We start from the raw sequence: 17,603 nt of genomic DNA, 5'->3' as shown, positions 1-17,603 counted from the left end.
ACTGTAAACATTAATTTCATCAAATTACGTGTATTTGAAACTAACCAAAGAAAGAAAACCAGTATTTTACTGATAACAATACAGGGGTGTATATTCTACATGGGATCCCCTGCTCAGGGGGGGGGGGGAAATAAGAAATAAGTGGTTGGAGGGAAAAAAAATGAAAAAATTAAGAAAACTGAAAACATTTTTTCCATTTCCCCCCCTCCTTGGTGAAAAAAACTTTTAGAAATGTGTGGTAGGAAGGATAAAATAAATAAAATATAGAGTTCTTTAAATATTTTTCCATTTTCCCCCTACTTGTTTAGAAAAAACTAGGGGGGGAAGAAAAATAAAAAATTTTGTAGCAGGGACAAAAAAATAAATCTTGTGCAGAATATACCAGGGGTGTATATTCTCATTCTGCACAAGATTTATTTTTTTTCCCCTGCTACAAATTTTTTTATTTTTTTCCCCCCTAGATTTTTCTTAAAAAGTAGGGGGGGAAATAGAAAAATATTTAAAGAACTCTATATTTTATTTATTTTATCCCTCCTACCACACATTTTTTTAGTTTTTTTAACCAAGGAGGGGGGCGAAATGGAAAAAATGTTTTCAGTTTTCTTAATTTTTACATTTTTTTCCCCTCCAACCACTTAATTTTTATTTCCCCCCCCCCCCCCTGAGCCGGGGATCCCATGCAGAATATACACCCCTGGAATATACACCCCTGTAACAATATTTGTATATTCTGATGTTTTTTTTATCATGAAATAATACTTAGCTAATTTCTATCTAAATCAACTTTTTTATGTACCTCAACTTCACAGACCAAAGATATTAAAAATTCTGTAACGTAAATTAAAAAGCATATTAAAGTTTTTGCTTTTTCTTTTAAAACAATCTTGTGATTCTATTTTGTTGTGCATTTATTAACATTAAACCTATGTAACTATTGATCTCATCGTTTGGTTGTGTCATGTTATACTTTAGTCATCGTTAACAAAATTTGTATTGTATTTACTTTATAATATATTTAAGAAAAGGTAGTTTAATTTCAGTTCATATTTACTTTTGTAAAGTAAGTAACCACTATTAATAAAATATTAGACAGATTACCTTTCCCAAGTTTACATTGTTTAGTAAAAATTATTAAATTTGCAGATGGTCTAACAACTGAAATAAAAATGGCACAAGTTTCTAAAGTAGCCGTGTCACGGCTGGTTAAGCAGGCAGGAGACGATGGGCCAGCTAAGAAGTCACGAGATGAATACAGAAAGGAAATTCATCAATTTGTTAGGAATTTATATTAAGTTTTGTGCAATAAATAGTAATTTCGTAGGAGAACCTTTGCAATGATGATGATATGATATTAAAGTACTGTCCTTTACTTTTTAGTAGTGAAGCTATTCGGTAACTTATTTGTTCGTTCGTTGCTTCATTCGCTCATGTGGAAAACGGTATTTATATTGGCTGCTTTTTCAATGAGCGGCATTTTATGCTTAATTTCTTTAAAAGATTCTCTATAAAGGGAGAGGTAGGTTTCGGGTAAAATCCGTAAAGGTTATGTGTTTTAAGTTAAAAACAGTAGTAGAACGATAAAAAATGTTAACTTTAAAAAAAAAATTTGTCTATAGTTCTTTTCAATAAGAAATACACATATTTAGTGAATATTATCGTTCGTTTTACTACTATTTTTAAGCCTTTAAACACACACCTTTACGGATTTTACCCGAAACCTACCTCTCCCTTGCTTATTCTGTCTTGCCAGTTCTGAATGCGAAGATTTGCTCCACTTAATATGGATGTTTTTACTAAAATTATAATACAGAATGTTAAAATTATCCTACAGTTAGCAAAAATGGGTGGTTTGTTTCACACAAAGTTGATTCATTTATTTAAAGCCAACTAGGCAGATTTTAATGGAATAAAAAATGGCATGAGCGAAGTGAATTGGAAAAATGAATTTCATAATAAATCTGCCTCTGAAATGTGGGCTACCCTGAAAAGCAAAATTGATAATCTGCAAGAAAAGTTTGTACCCAGAAAAAACCGTAGGTCTCCAGGGAAACCTCCATGGATGAATAAGCACATTCTTACAATGATAAGGAAAAAAAGAAGACTGTACAAAGTCAGTAAAAGTGACCAAACTAAGTATAATGACTATGTATCGCAAGAAAAACAAATAAGAAATGCAGTGAGAAAGGCCAAAAAAAGTTATGAGAAACATATCTCAAAAACATCAAACAGCAGTGATAAAAAGTTCTACTCTTACGTTAAAAGTCGTACTAAAGTTAAGACAAGTATTGGTCCACTCAAAGATGAGAATGGTGAAACTCATTCAGAACCAAAACAAATGGCAGAAATACTAAATAACTTTTTTAGTGGTGTATTCACAAGAGAAGACACAAATAACATCCCAGAACCAGAAGCTCATGAATTTAATGAGAGACTTGAATTTGTAAACTTTACTCGAGAAAAGGTGATGGCAAAGATAGACAAACTCAAAAATGGCTCTGCTCCTGGCAATGATAAAATTGAGGTTGTACTTTTAAAGGCTGTAAAATCTGAAATTGCTGAACCTTTAACAATGATTTATACCAAATCTTTCCAAACAAACGACATTCCTGCTGATTGGAAAGATTCTAACATCACACCTGTCTTCAAGAAAGGATCCAAAAGCAATCCTTCAAATCACAGACCTCTTGCAATGACTCCAATTCCATGTAAAATAATGGAATCTATCATCAAAGACGACATTGTTGCCCACCTTGAAGAACAGAACCTGATCAGATCTAGTCAACATGGATTTACCAAGAATAGAAGTTGTGCAACTAATCTTCTTGAATTTTTTGAAAAGGTTTGTCAAATTTTTGATGAAGGCGATTCTGTCGATCTTATCTACCTTGACTATGCTAAAGCATTTGACAAAGTTCCCTTCCAAAGGCTAATTGTTATACTTAAAGCTCATGGCATCAATGGCAACCTTTTGAAATGGATTGAAAACTGGATTTCTGGCCGCAGACAGAGAGTTGTCCTAAATGGTGTGTTCTCAGAATGGATTGAAGTTCTTTCAGGTGTACCACAGGGAAGTATCCTTGGTCCAATCCTGTTCATAATTTTCATCAATGATATTGATTGTAAAATACTTATAGATTTGATGAAAAAGTTTTCAGACGACACCAAAGGAGCCCACAAAATAACCAGTGATGAGGACAGAAAGATTATTCAAACAACACTTGATAATCTTTTCAATTGGAGTATTCAGTGGGGCATGGAATTCAATAAAAGTAAATGCAAAGTTATGCATATTGGACGTAAAAACCCTAAATTTGAGTATTTTATTGACAATGTTAAGCTCCAGAAAATTGACAGTGAAAAAGATCTTGGTATTCTAACCTCCAGCACATTAAAACCATCGCAACAATGTCAAGAAGCTGCAAGAAAAGCCAACTTTGTTCTCAACCAGACCCTGAAAGCTTTTCATTACAGAGATAAAACAGTGTTTCTTCAACTGTATAAACGCTATATTCGGCCCCACCTGGAATTTTCTACAGTAACTTGGAACCCCTGGACTGCTGCAGATGTTGAAATATTAGAACAAGTCCAGAAGAGAGCTGTAAACTCTATCTGTGGCTTAAATAGCTCAAATTATGCTGATAAACTGAAGGAACTAAAAATCACATCACTGGAGGACAGACGTACCAGATTTGACATGATCCAAGTCTACAAAATCCTCAACAAAGTTGACAAAGTTGAAGAAAACATCTGGTTTACAAGAGCAAATGTTAATTTGGGAAGAGTCACTAGACTAGCTGCCAACCCACTCAACCTGAAGAAAAAACGGGTAAACACAGATGTCTACAAAAACTTTTTTTCCAATATGGTCATCGACCTATGGAACAACCTACCAGATAACGTAAAATCTGCAAGAAACCTGTACATTTTCAAGAAAGAATATGACAAACTTTAAAGACTTTTAACAAAACCGTTAATGTGAAGAATATTCTATTAGTGGTACTTATATCTGTGATAAAATTAACATGTTTTGATGATGCCCTAATATTCTCGATATGCTCCAGTAGGGGCCATGAGAATTATATAAACATAAACATAAACGAGTTTTCACTAGCCAAAGGAATTAAAATTCATATGTGAATTGATTGCGTTAATAAGATTTTGTAGTCTAAGCTTTAATTAAGGATAGATTTTAATACAATTTGCTTTATTTAATTTTGAAAAAGTAACAAATTGATGAATCCAAAAACAGGCAAAAGAGTTGGAAGAGGCCAGAAAGTTAGGTACCGAACCAGCTGCCGTCGATGAAGAGGGCAAAGACATCAACCCCCACATTCCCCAGTACATCTCAGATGCACCCTGGTATCTGGACCCGAAAGGACCAACACTCAAACATCAACGTCAGCAGGTTAGTAACGTAGTCTTTAAAATTATAAAACCTTTTCATGTTTAGAAGTATTCACATTTTTAGTAATTTAAGTTGTTTAGGTTTTTTTTTAATAGCTTGAATTAAAATCCTTGTTTGAAAAATGAAATACCTACCTAAATATTTACCTCTGAATTTTTCATATAATTTTTTAGGTAGGCAACTATTTGCGACAACTTAGATTAATGCTATTTGCAAAGGGAACTATCCACGAACGAGAGCAAGTGATTCTAAGCACCTTCCAGGATTGATCCATAGTATTTTTTTAGTGATAATACTATTACTCGGTTTATGATTAATATTTGGTTTATGAACTAAAAAATTAGGGTTTACCATGGTTTTATATGAAAAAAACTTTGAAATGTAAATAGTTTTTTTGATGTTTATCATCAAAAGCTTTGTTGAATTCAAAGGACAAAATAAAATAACACAGCAGAAAAGCATCAAATGCTGTAAATTACAAAAGTACTTTAATTAAACTGTTTACAATATTACAAGTTACCAACCCTTTTTCTAAATATACATTTTAATCAAAATAATATACTTTTGTGTCAAAGCTTTACAAAAAACAGTTTGAACTCATCAAAACATTTGATGATATTGCACCAAAAATTGCTTTACTTTTTAAAGTTTTTTCATATAAAACCATGTTGAAACCTAACTTTTCAGTCAATAAACTAAATATTAAACATAAACCTAGTATATTCACTAAAAAATACTATGGATCAATGCTAGAAGGTGCTTAGAATCAATTGCTCTCGTTCGTGGATAGTTCCCTTTAGAATATTTGTATGTCTTATGTATACTATGCACGAATATTTTGCCGTTTAGCAGATAGCAGCCTGTAAAAGTCTTAGTTTTTAGGAAATATTCAATTGCAGCAACATTTTAAAGTGAAATATTTCTCACTAGATTTAAAATCTTTTTTAGATTTTTTTTAAAGCATCATGTGGCTATTTTCATTAATGTTCAGGTTCAGTAATACTTGTAACACATTATATTTGTATAGGAGGAAAAGATCAAGACTTACTCTGGTATAACTGAATGGTACAAACGTGGTGTGGACACAAGTAAAACTGCAACAAGATACAGGAAGGGTGCTTGTGAGAACTGTGGTGCCATGACCCACAAGAAAAAGGTACTAATAAAATATTTATGCTCTTCCAAGATGTAAGAAGTGGCGTAATAGCTCATTGAAATAGCAGCTATTTTCTGTGGTGTGAGTTTTGATTTTAAATAACTCCCCTCATGGTTGTGTAAGAAGGAAGATTTAGTAGTTTGGAATTGGATACTCATTAGATACGTAAATAATTTTTGTACAAACCCAAGCTTTCATACCTTTCATATTTTCTCATTATTCTTTATATAGTTACTACAGCGGATACGCCCCTAGAGGCCTTGAGGAACATTTTAGGGAAGGATAGAGATTTAGCTGTCAATCCACTTTCAATTTTATTTTATTTTTAAGAAAAAGTAAAACAGAATTATGGATTTTTTTTCTGATGGCGGCGAATAGTCTTGGAAGGATGGTGGAACCGTCTCTAAAAATAGTTATAAAACTTACCTTTGCCTATAAGAGTCTATTGGTTAGCAAGATTTTAATCAACAGACGGATAGAATGAGACATCCTGATAAATATAACCGTATAATTAAGTGATAAAAATCATTAAATATGATATTTGTTTTACAGGATTGCCTTGAGAGACCACGAAAAATTGGAGCCAAATTCACAGGAGCTAACTTTGCTCCAGACGAGTTTGTTCAACCAACCTTGGATCCTTCATTTGATGGAAAGAGAGACAGATGGAATGGTTATGATAATGAAGATTTTCAGGTAAGCTGGGATAGAAGTTGTAATATGTTAAGTAACACCCAATTGACAACCAACCCCTTGGTTACAATGCGTGTCTTTAGTTATGAAGTGTTATCTATGTATAGAATGCCTGTTGGTTGGCTAAAACATTCCTACTTTACTTATAGCTTAAACTGTAATCCATAAATTTAAATTGCTAGATGACATTGGTGTTTTTGCAGGTATGAGAGTGTATGACTTTAAAATAGTCACCATCTTTTTAAAGTAAAAACTGGTTTATTTTAGGAGGTAGTAGAGGACTTTAATAAGCTTGATGAGGCTAAGAAGGCTGTAAAGAAGGAGAAGCTTGCTAAGCCTGAGCCTGGCAAGGATGAAGAGGATGATGGAGAGGAAAGCAGTGAACATGAAGGAATTATACAATATGTTTTTCTATCATTTTAACATGAATTCAAAAATTTAGAAAATACTATATCAGAATATAACAAATCTTTTTGAACATACAATAGTTCTACAATCTACATAATCAAGTTTTTATCTTTTACCAAAAAGAGATTTTTTTTATATTAAAATTTGGTAATTCTGTTGCGTCGTGTACAAATGCCCCTTTTAAGTTTTTCAAGTCCATTTTTCTCAAAAATTGACATTGTAAAACCTTTTAAAGTAAAAAAAAAGACTTAGAAAAAAAAAATTTGTTGAATTTTTCTTGATTTTATGTCGGAGCAGGAACCGCACCAAAAATCAAACAGCTCCGCATCCCTGCTTAACAAACATTCAAATTTATTTTCATTAGGTACCTATAATTAAAAGAAACGTTATAGATATTAATTAAATAGAATGAAAAGTTATTATTTTAAATAAACTGGAATAAAATGTAATGTATAATGTGACCAGATGACGAGGATAAATACGTCGACACCATGGACATGGTGGGAACAAAAGTAGACGCCTCGGAAAGATACACTGTCAGAAATCTGAGAATTCGTGAGGACACAGCTAAATATCTGAGAAATCTTGACCCTAACTCTGCCCATTATGACCCCAAGACAAGATCTATGAGAAAGAATCCATATGAGGGGACGGGCAAAAGTGTGGATGAGTTGGATTACGCTGGAGATAACTTTGTCAGAATTTCTGGTGATACTGTGAATCATGCCAAGAGTACAATGTTTGCGTGGGAGGCCTCCAGGAAAGGCCTGGATGTTCACATGCTAGCCGAGCCAACTAAATTAGAAGTATTAAAGCAAGAGTATGAAACCAAAAAGGATGAATTTAAATCAGAAATGAACAAGGGAATTTTGGATAAATATGGCGGAGAGGAATATTTAAAAGCCCCTCCGCGTGAATTGTTATTTTCACAAACCGAGGATTATGTGGAGTACTCGAGACATGGAAAAGTTTTGAAAGGAGAAGAAAAAACAGTCGTCAGATCAAGGTATTAAATTTTTATCTTACTTTTTTAGGTCCATCATAACAATAAGTTAGGGAGAGAGGGGACATCGAACGGTAAATTACACTGGTACCCAGGTTTATAACAACGTCATATAGTTGGTTGGCTTAAAGAAATTAAGTACTTAACCAAATCATGATTGGTTTGTTCCAAAATAGAGGTGTACAAGTTTTCAACAGAATATTTCAATCTACAGAATGTGCAATTTTGTTTATCATTACTGGGGATATAAACCAATTTATCGTAAATTTTAAGGTATGAAGAAGATGTATTTCCCAATAATCACAAGAGTGTGTTTGGTTCATGGTGGACTGGCGGAGTATGGGGATATAAATGCTGTCACTCTGTCGTTAAAAATTCATATTGTACAGGTAATTTTTATTTCATTGAAGCTATTTAATTACCTGTCTGCAAATTCCTATTATGCATTCGTTATGCTAGGTTTTTCTCTTAAATGTTTAGTATTTATAACATAAGCTTGGCTTAGTACCTATGTTAAATATTACAATTGCGATTAGCTAACATGTTTTTGATCTTTTATGACATAAAAATTAGGTAGTATTGTAGTTTTAAGTATTATACAGGGTGTATATTCACATGGGATCCCCTGCTCAGGGGGGGGGGGGGGGGGGATAAAAATAAGTGGTTGGAGGGAAAAAAATGTAAAAATTAAGAAAACTGAAAACATTTTTTCCATTCCCCCCCCCCCCTCCTTGGTGAAAAAAAAACTAAAAAAATGTGTGGTAGGAGGCATAAAATAAATAAAATATAGAGTTCTTTAAATATTTTCCCCCCTACTTGGTGAGAAAAAAACTAGGGGGGGGGGGGGGGGGAATAAAAGATTTTGTAGCCGGGGTAAAAAATAAATCTTGTGCAGAATATACACCCCTGGTACTATATTTATATGTATCATACCACCGGGTATGAGGCGAAGGACCTACTACAGTCAAGTGTTAAGTTAACAAGTTGGTGTTCAGTCCAAGAGCAACTCACTCTAACGACATGAGCACAAAACTCTTAGGTACCTATTAATTTATTTTATTTAGGTAACGCCGGTAAGGAGATCAGTAGTAATAGTTTAACTCTGCCCCCAGCAAGCCAACCATCAACATCCAAAGCTGCTGTAGAAAAGGAAACAGAAGTAAACTCAACCATATATTTAACAGTTCCAGTTGCTGGAAAAACGCGTAACTTTTTTTATTCATCATAACCAAAAATCCTAGGCTAAAGCTATCTATATTTTGACTTTTAAAGGTAAAAAAAAAATGTTTTAGTAATGCTTTTAGTTCAGCATGGGAATGAGAAACAACTTTAGTAATTTTAACGCTTTTATCAATTTTTTTGGAACGTTACTAAAAACGGAAATAAAAATATTTAATATACTTTTTAGAGAGGTTTTGCCAAGGATAGGTCAACAGAGAGTAAATTATCTAACCCTAGTTCTTTTTGTTACTTTTCTAGCCTCGTAAATTGAGGGGGGGATAATTTACTATCTTTATTTTAATAGGTAAACAACTTTGATATGACAGGTGTCCTACATTAATTAACTTTAAACTTACCTAATTCAATTTGAAACAGCTGTTAAATACTCTTGTGTTTACATTTGTTGATCTCAGGAGGCAGATGAAGATGCTGATTCATCAGAAAGCGAAGACTCAGAACCTAAATTCTCCATAACTGAGAAGAAAAAGAAAAAGAAGAAGAAACAAAAGAAGAAAAAGAAAAAGCAAAAGAAGAGAGATTCTTCTTCTAGCAGGTTGGATTTTTGATAAATAGTTATTGTGATAAGTCCAACAACAATCTTTTTTCTGAAGTGATGATTTTAAGTTTTATTGTTGAAATATTTTCAAATTGAACTGTCTAATTAAGATATTATTAAAGTACTCAAAGTTTTTTGGCCAACGAATGAGGAAATGTATTAGAACTTTTGGCGTAACTAGAGTAAATTACTGTCCCAATGTCCCGTCCCCCCCCCCTTCCCCTTCTCTTTATTATTGAAAGGTTAAAGCTAGGTACTTTTTTATGTAGAATATTTTTATATTATACCCGAATCCGTTAAATACACTTCATGAAAATATCCCTTAAATAATTTGTTTTTAGTTCGAGTGATAGTGATTCTGATGATGAAGAGGTAAAGAAACAAAAGAAAGTGAAGGAGGCACTTAAGAAATTAGAACAAGAGGAAAGAAATGTTGAAAAGATAATGAAGGTAAGATTTTTGATCGAGGTAAACAGGTAGAAAAAAATATACAAATTAAACATGATCATAAGACAATCATCGTTTCATGTTATGATCAATTCACTAGGTACATATCATATGATATATTTTTAAAGCAATTTGTATCTTTGGTTTCAACAAGGAAGATTTTTTCGTTTCTCATTTAACTGTAGTTTATGACACTTAAGTAAGATTCAACAACAGCCAAAGATAACAGCAGTGTAATGAAGTTTGCGTTTTTATGAGTAAATTCATTCCCCCCCTCCCCCATCTACTCCTCCTGTACGCGACTGACATATCACCAGTAGTAGGTAGGTAACATATTATGGGTTGAAGTGGTTGGTTGTGAATCGTCATTAGTCTATGAATATTTGTAAATGATACTAAAAATCAATATTTTCTTCTAGATGGATGAAAGAAAGCGTCCGTACAACAGTATGGCTGCAAGCAACAAGGAGCCCACAGAGGAAGAAATGGAAGCTTATTACCTCAAGAAGCAGAGGGCAGAAGATCCTATGGCTAAATTTTTGTAATGTATTCTAGTTTTGTATTGTTTTGTTCTTGATTGGATAAAAAATATTTACTTAAAATCAATTGTGTTTGCATTTTTATTAAGAATTAAATTTCGGTTCTTTTTATTTTTTTCCTCTCAATGTAAAACTTTTGTCCTAATATCTTGAGGACTAATATTTATCAACCAGTCTTAATATGTTTAAAATTGTTCTGTTAAATAATTCATTTTAAAAACTTTAGAATTCATTTGTATAATATTAAACTGTTAAAAAAGCTTAATCGAAAATCTTATCCAAAAATAAATTTTGTAAAACTCAGATTTTTTCCTACTTTGTTTCTTTGGAATTCCCCCTTCTGAAAGCATATACGTCCCCTCTGGGGGATCTATTCATTTTATAAATCTAACCTAAACTCTTTTGAAAATGAACTGCTTTCCCGTGTTGGTGTAATTCTATATTCATTATTTGTATCATGTAATCAAATACCAAACTTAATATTAGATAAATATTTGCAGATACAAAAAAATGTTTTAAAATGATGATGGAGGAACGAGAATCCCAGGCGATGGATTTGGGCACAGGAATGTTGATATACAACAACTTAAATGAATAATTTTAAGTTTGACTAAAAAACTAATCGTTTTGGTCAGGTTCATGGAGGGGGAGCATGCTTCTCTGTAATATTTAACCCGAGGTGAAAGTTGGAATGATTTCCACACCTCACCATCCCCTACAGAAAAAAATGATTTTTGGGGATAAAAATTGTCCCAGGACGAGGACACAGAAAAAGCGTTTAATGATTCATGGATATTAGATGACCAATAGAAGCAATTTGTTACATCTTAAGTTAGTTTTCTCGATTTCTAACTCATTACTCGTGATGTTGACAGACGCGAATTATGTTGGAATCATACAGGCAGGGAGGAGATTTTGGACTTGACTCTAAATTATAGTATCTTGTTCGTTGCTTCTATTAAATTTTGATGAGTTGGTTCAAACTAGAAGTGACCAAACCTTTCATCCAACAATTCTAATCTACAGAATGAGTAATTTTCTTATTTATATAATGTGCATGTACATCAGTTTATCGTCCTTTGTATTATCCCTTAAGATCCCTGTTATTATATGAACACTACTGAACAGGAGACGGCGAGGAGCCCATGGATGAAGGACAAGATGTGCCAGGAATTTTTACATATGGATGGCCAGTTACAATATTTTTTAGTCTTTGATATAAAAGGATAGGCATACTTAAGTTTTTAACTATTCCACCAAAATACACAAAACAAATCTAATGTTTTTCTACATATTTATTGCTCTAACAACCTCTAAGATTGTATTTAAAATTATATTTTAAGTTTTATACTTCTTATTCTTGGTAACGAAGTTTTGCGTATCATCGCTTTTTTTCTACTGATTTTTATTTTAGGATTGTATGTCTGTTATACACGGAGTAATCTTTTTTGTTCTCGAAAAGCCATCAGTTTTTAATAAAAGCAGATCTTGTCAATCACTTCTTATTAAACACTTATACTTATAATGATTATGACAGGTGTCTCAACTGGGTATAAAGCTAGTATAGGACAGAAAAAAATCATGCTTATTCAAATTATTATCATAGGGGGATAGATATTAAATTTTTAATCAAATTTAAACCACCATATCATATGAGAATTAAAAAATCAGGAAATGGTATGAGTGTTCCGATAGTGAAGGCTATGGGCGAGTCTGTTGGCATTCAAGGTGTAGCTGATGAGGCTCTTAAAGAGGTTAGCAAGCTTAAATCTGCTGCATTTAATGTAGATGGTTGGTAACGCAGCTTCATATGGCCTGGAAAGAGTTAGGACTCAAAGACGTTACCTAACATTGTTGCAGGGTTGTATATTCTGCATAAGATTAATTTTTTCCCCTATTGCAAAAAATATTTCACTGCAGATAATATTACATACCTACAGACTAAGAATAGTGATACAAAATATTTATATTTAGATTGGAGATGATATTACATATAGACTAAGAATAGTGATACAAAGTATTTATATTTAGATTGGAGATGATATTACATATAGACTAAGAATAGTGATACAAAATATTAATGTTTAGATTGGAGATGATTTTACATATAGACTAAGAACAGTGATACAAAATATTTATATTTAGATTGGAGATGATATTACATATAGACTAAGAATAGTGGTACAGAATGCTCAGAAGTTTATGAACCATGGAAAACGAACACGGTAAAAAGCTTTCTTGACTAAGTGTCCTTTATATTATAATGGATATTAAACATGGATTTTTTGCAATGGAAAAATTGTCGTCAATTTAGCTTGCTATAATGAAACTCTTTTATTGGCCAGTTCGTTCATCCATTAGGAGAAGAGGGAATGGAATAAGGTGATATGTTAATCTAGCCTGCTGCGTGTTCCACTTAATTAGAGAACATGAAAATCTGGTGTAAGATTCAAATAATGACATATCCATTAACATTATTAATTTTCCTATTAAACGACTTATTTTACTGTTTACAAAATAACATAAATATATGTCACTAGAACCAAAGCCAGTAACAGTTATGTCCATAAGTGTCGCAGCAATAACAATTTTTTGACAACTTTTTAACAATAATAAAGAGGGAGTCGGATGTTTAGCATTGTTTATTTAATAAAGTACGACACTAGAGGGGTAAGGGGTTGAATAACTGTATGTCCTCACCCTTTGGACCCTGTGCCGACTTTCAATTGGGTCTTTCAATATCAGCCAAAATAGCGTTTTAGATTTCAACATAGTCGCTACAAAAGGGCAGAAAGCAATTTGTTAGCATACGAAAAAGTTTCCCAAATCTAGATCCAGGTAAATGTCTGGGTTATGATGCATCTCAACTTATAGATTTAGTTTTGTTTACACGACAAGAAAGTAATAGATATAAGTTTATAGGCGTAACAAAGGACAACAATTCAATTTTATACTAGAAAGAGAGGGTTGGGTTTCTGGTAGAATCCGTAAAGGTGTGTGTTTTAAGGCTTAAAAATAGTAGTAGAACGATAATATTCACTAAATATGTGTATTTCTTATTGAAAAGAACTACAGACAAAAATGTTTTTTTTTAAGTTAACATAAATTTTTATCGTTCTTCTACTGTTTTTTACTTATAACACATAACCTTTAAGGATTTTACCAGAAACCTACCCCTCTCTTATTTTGATGAATGTAAAACCCGAATTGTATTGACCAAATTATTAAACAATCCTATCCTAATTGTAGAGGAGCTGAACTACATTAAAAAGTCTGTAAAAACTCCTTAGTAAAAGTTCTCAAGTTTGGAGCTTAAACTTTAATCTCGTTCCCCTGGGAATACCTCTGTTTAAAACTATCATAACTTTTTATGCAACATATTTAAATTAATTTTTAATTTCATCATGTTCAGCTGAGGATAGAAAAGATACTTCTATTCACATTGCGGTTATAAAACTTGACGTGATATGTTAACATGTCTTTATATATGGACATACGTACATATGTCCACATAAGTCTACGTGTCCTCATATGCTCACATGTCTATATATATCATTATCCATATTTAGCACAACCCTCATCAAACTAATGAATTTTTAAGGAAAGAAAGAACATTTAACTATTAAACAGAGGTATTGTTTATAGGTTGCTAATATCATTATCTGAGTTAATAAGTTTATTAGCAAAATGTCAAGTTTGGGTATTTGGGAATGTATGAATATCAATCTTTGTAAACTAATTGAAAAAGTGGGTTTTAGTAGCGTGACTCACCAACAAGAACATAGTATAACCATAACTCTAGCCAAACAGCATTGTTAACACTCTCTCTGAAATACACATATATATGATCTATTGCTAAATGTTCATTAAAGAATATAAACCCCAGAGTGAACAGACACTCTGTAATTATAGAGTAGCATGAAACATAATAATAAATATAATCAAATAAGCTGGACATGATAAAATACAAAGAAAAAATATATTTGATCTATGACATAAATAAAATTGGTAGAAGAGCCATCCTTCATATGATCTATTACGGGCTGCCTCTCTTTCATCTGATCACCACAGAGTTAGGTAGGTACGTAGGTGTAGGCTTATTTGATCTATGACATACTGTGCTGGCTGCCTAAACAAAATAATCATATTTGATCTATTTTCACACTAATGACAGATATTTTGCAATTCGACTTTTAAGTGGTTTGGACACACCTTTACGAATGCCTAATTTTTAGTGAAGCCACGTTACCAACAATAACAAAATTGCAAATTGCAATAATAATAATGATGTTTATTTCTATCTAACAAGAAATTGTTTTTAGATTGACGAGCGCTGATGTCGACTACGCTCTGAAAGTACAAGGACACGAACCATTGTATGGATTTCATGTAAGTATTATTCTAATATTTACCCAGGAATGCAATGAATATATGTATTATATATAAATAACACTTAAGGGGGGGGGGGGCACAGTGGTCTAAGGCCGGACATTTCGCCAAAAATCAACATTGGAATTCCTCATAATTAATAATTCATTTTGAAAATATATACCCTATCTCATATAAAACTGAAGAGTTTTTGTCTTTTCAACTACTGGTTGATGAATTATGGACTTTGAAACATGAAGGTTAATGATTATTTTCACGTCATGAATTTTACCTTTTGAATTTTCACCATCTTTGGAAAAAATATTTTTTTTCAGTGTTACATCGATACAATGAAGTTTCTTCACCTATTTATATTCATAATATTACATGATATATTAGGAAACTGGTGTTTTAGAATTTTATTTTACTTTTTTCATCCATTTTATTATTGTTTTTTTAAAAAAATTATGTCATTTCCTACATATTTTTGCAAAAAATTTTGGCAATAATTTTCAGTTTTTTATGGTTTTCACTAAAAACCGGGCCCCGTAACATACCAAACCATATATTATTCTTAAAATACAGGTATAATGCCATAGTTTGATGTTTAGTTTAGGTTGTTACGGGGCCCGGTTTATTTCAAATTTTTACTTTATCTTTAGAGGGTAAACTCGAAAATTGCAACAGATGAAAGGAAAAAAAATTTGATTTTTTCTTTTCTCTGTTAATTTTAATTCCAAATGCATTTTAACTTATTTCTTCTTAATAACATAATATCATTAATGTTTAAATTTGTTTGTTTGTTATGTAAGATATCTAAAACAGATTTTCTAACTATAATTTTATTTTTGTTAAACGAGTAGGTATAATACCAATAAAAATGTCTTGTTGTTACATTTATCAATTCAAGGGCCAATACAATGCCTATACTCTAAAAGTAACGTGCCTAACAAAGCTGCAGCCTTTTTTAACGTCTCTAGTATGATTATGTTTTACACAAAATAAAAAGTAGCAAACGCATTACCCTTTATGCTAGAGCCGCAGGTTCCAGCTAGACTAATGGATATAGAATACGTGGATATTATGACAGGGGAAAAATTGTCGTCAATTTAGCTTGCTAACTTGGAACTCGTTTATTGGTCAGTTCATTTATCAAGTAAGAGAGGGTATGGGCTAGAAAAAGGTGGATTTGGGGGTATCGTTATTTTAGTCCGCTGAGAGTTTCCTAAAACATGGAACTTGTTTATTGGTCAGTTCATTTATTGAGTAGGAGATGGGATGGGGTAAAGGAGGGTTATTGGGGGGTATCGTTATTTTAGTCCGCTGGGAGTTTCCCTTTATTTGACAACATAAAAATCTGGTGTAACATTCAAGTAATAATAAATCCATTGCTAGGCTAAAAACCATCTGGAAATTCATTTTCGTCAAAGACATGGCATCTAAGGAACAATGCCTCCGACTTTTCAGTCATCGAATTTAATCATTTTTCATCCTATTAAAGTATTATTGCATAAGTAATCTAAAGGGATAAGACAATGGATGATTAATTGATAATGATATCCATCCCTAAACAAATTATCCCTTTATTATTGGTAAAACAATTTGGACACTTCTAGTTTGGAACCAACCAATCAATTTCAATAAAGAGTACTCAAAGTTTTTGGGCCATCAAACAAGATAACATATGTATAAAACTTTGGGTACCAGTGTAATTTACGGTCGTATGTCCTATTCCTTGCTGCTATTGCATGCTGTATGAAACTTTCATTTGGAGGCCCAAAAGATTGTCTTCAAGTAACATATCCCTGTGTATTTATTTCGTGATTAGAAGCAACGACTTGGGTTACCACTAAAACTACATTTTTTTGATAAATTCCTTTCTAATAAAGTAACTTTTACCTATCCTTGTTTTTTATTACTAATTACATTAAGTATTATTATTAATCTAAGAGAAAATAACTTCGTAAAAAAAGGGTAAAGAAACGTCAATTAGTTGTATCAAATGTATGTTGCAGAAAGATTGGTGATAGGGCATATACTCATTTCTAAAGTAATATTTATTAATGCTTCAAGGTTTTTTTTTTTTTTTTTTGCTTTAATCATCGATTAAGGCCCTCTACGACCCAATAAAAAATTATGAAAATATAAAATTTTAGCTAAGTTTTAAAGTATTTTCTAGACAAATTGGCTTTTGTTTTCCTTCCATAGATGCACATACTAGTTGTATTGGGTAATAATAAGGCGCATGCTTTTTATTTTGAACGATTCTATCAACTACAAGCTGAGAAAATTGACTTTGAGTAGAGGTAGGTGAAATGTCCACCGAAAGGCCAAAATAGACCACTGTGGGGGGGGGTTTAATGCAACCATCTCGTAATCAGTGAGCAAATGGCACTTACAATTCGAATTTAGATCTGAAATTTTGCATGAGTAATCCTTGGTAGGTCTATTTTCCCTAAATCGAACAAAAAGTTGAAAAAGTAACGGCTAACGGCTCAGCCGTTTAGCCGTTTTTGGCTATTTTTAGGGCAAATCTGCCATAAATTATGTAGGAATCAACTTTTTGAAACATATTTTTGCTTTAAATCATGTGAAATGATACAAAAAAAAACATTTTTAGATTTCTAGTACCAGCAACTAGCGGCAAGAACCGTTTGAAAACGTTTTGGAGCAGCATAGAGTATTATGTGGAGATAGGTTTCGTGATGATTTCCCTTGAAAATAGTTTTAAAAATGGCTAAACTGCTGAGCCGCCAGCCGTTAGCCGTTACTTTTCCAACTTTTTGTTCAATGTAGGGAAAATAGAC

At 32.4% G+C, this 17,603-nt stretch overlaps 2 protein-coding genes across 2 annotated transcripts in view; both read left to right on the top strand.

The window, feature by feature from the left end:
* Nucleotides 1–738: 738 nt before the first annotated feature.
* Nucleotides 739–10,733, top strand: Slu7 (Pre-mRNA-splicing factor Slu7). Its single transcript, XM_080150925.1, has 11 exons — nucleotides 739–1,260; nucleotides 4,251–4,405; nucleotides 5,433–5,561; nucleotides 6,114–6,257; nucleotides 6,522–6,645; nucleotides 7,128–7,668; nucleotides 7,939–8,054; nucleotides 8,730–8,824; nucleotides 9,300–9,439; nucleotides 9,784–9,892; nucleotides 10,309–10,733. Exons 1-11 carry the CDS (start codon nucleotides 1,167–1,169, stop codon nucleotides 10,432–10,434), a joined length of 1,773 nt encoding a protein of 590 aa, XP_080007051.1. The 5' UTR covers nucleotides 739–1,166; the 3' UTR covers nucleotides 10,435–10,733.
* A 185-nt stretch (nucleotides 10,734–10,918) lies between these two features.
* LOC145311894 (transcription initiation factor TFIID subunit 6-like) overlaps nucleotides 10,919–17,603 on the top strand; it is a 30,344-nt gene continuing 23,659 nt past the window's right edge. Inside the window, exons 1-5 of the mRNA XM_080150926.1 lie at nucleotides 10,919–10,996; nucleotides 11,559–11,601; nucleotides 12,103–12,182; nucleotides 12,574–12,653; nucleotides 14,751–14,817. Coding sequence (XP_080007052.1) covers nucleotides 10,949–10,996; nucleotides 11,559–11,601; nucleotides 12,103–12,182; nucleotides 12,574–12,653; nucleotides 14,751–14,817 — 318 coding nt within the window. The 5' untranslated portion in view covers nucleotides 10,919–10,948. The remainder of the gene's footprint in view (nucleotides 10,997–11,558; nucleotides 11,602–12,102; nucleotides 12,183–12,573; nucleotides 12,654–14,750; nucleotides 14,818–17,603) is intronic.

The sequence above is a fragment of the Acartia tonsa genome, chromosome 2 (genome assembly GCF_053477335.1).
Source record: "Acartia tonsa isolate MP-2025a chromosome 2, ASM5347733v1, whole genome shotgun sequence".
Lineage (NCBI taxonomy): Eukaryota > Metazoa > Arthropoda > Copepoda > Calanoida > Acartiidae > Acartia > Acartia tonsa.
Note: the sequence above shows the minus strand (reverse complement) of the source record. Positions and strands in the feature narration are given on the sequence as shown.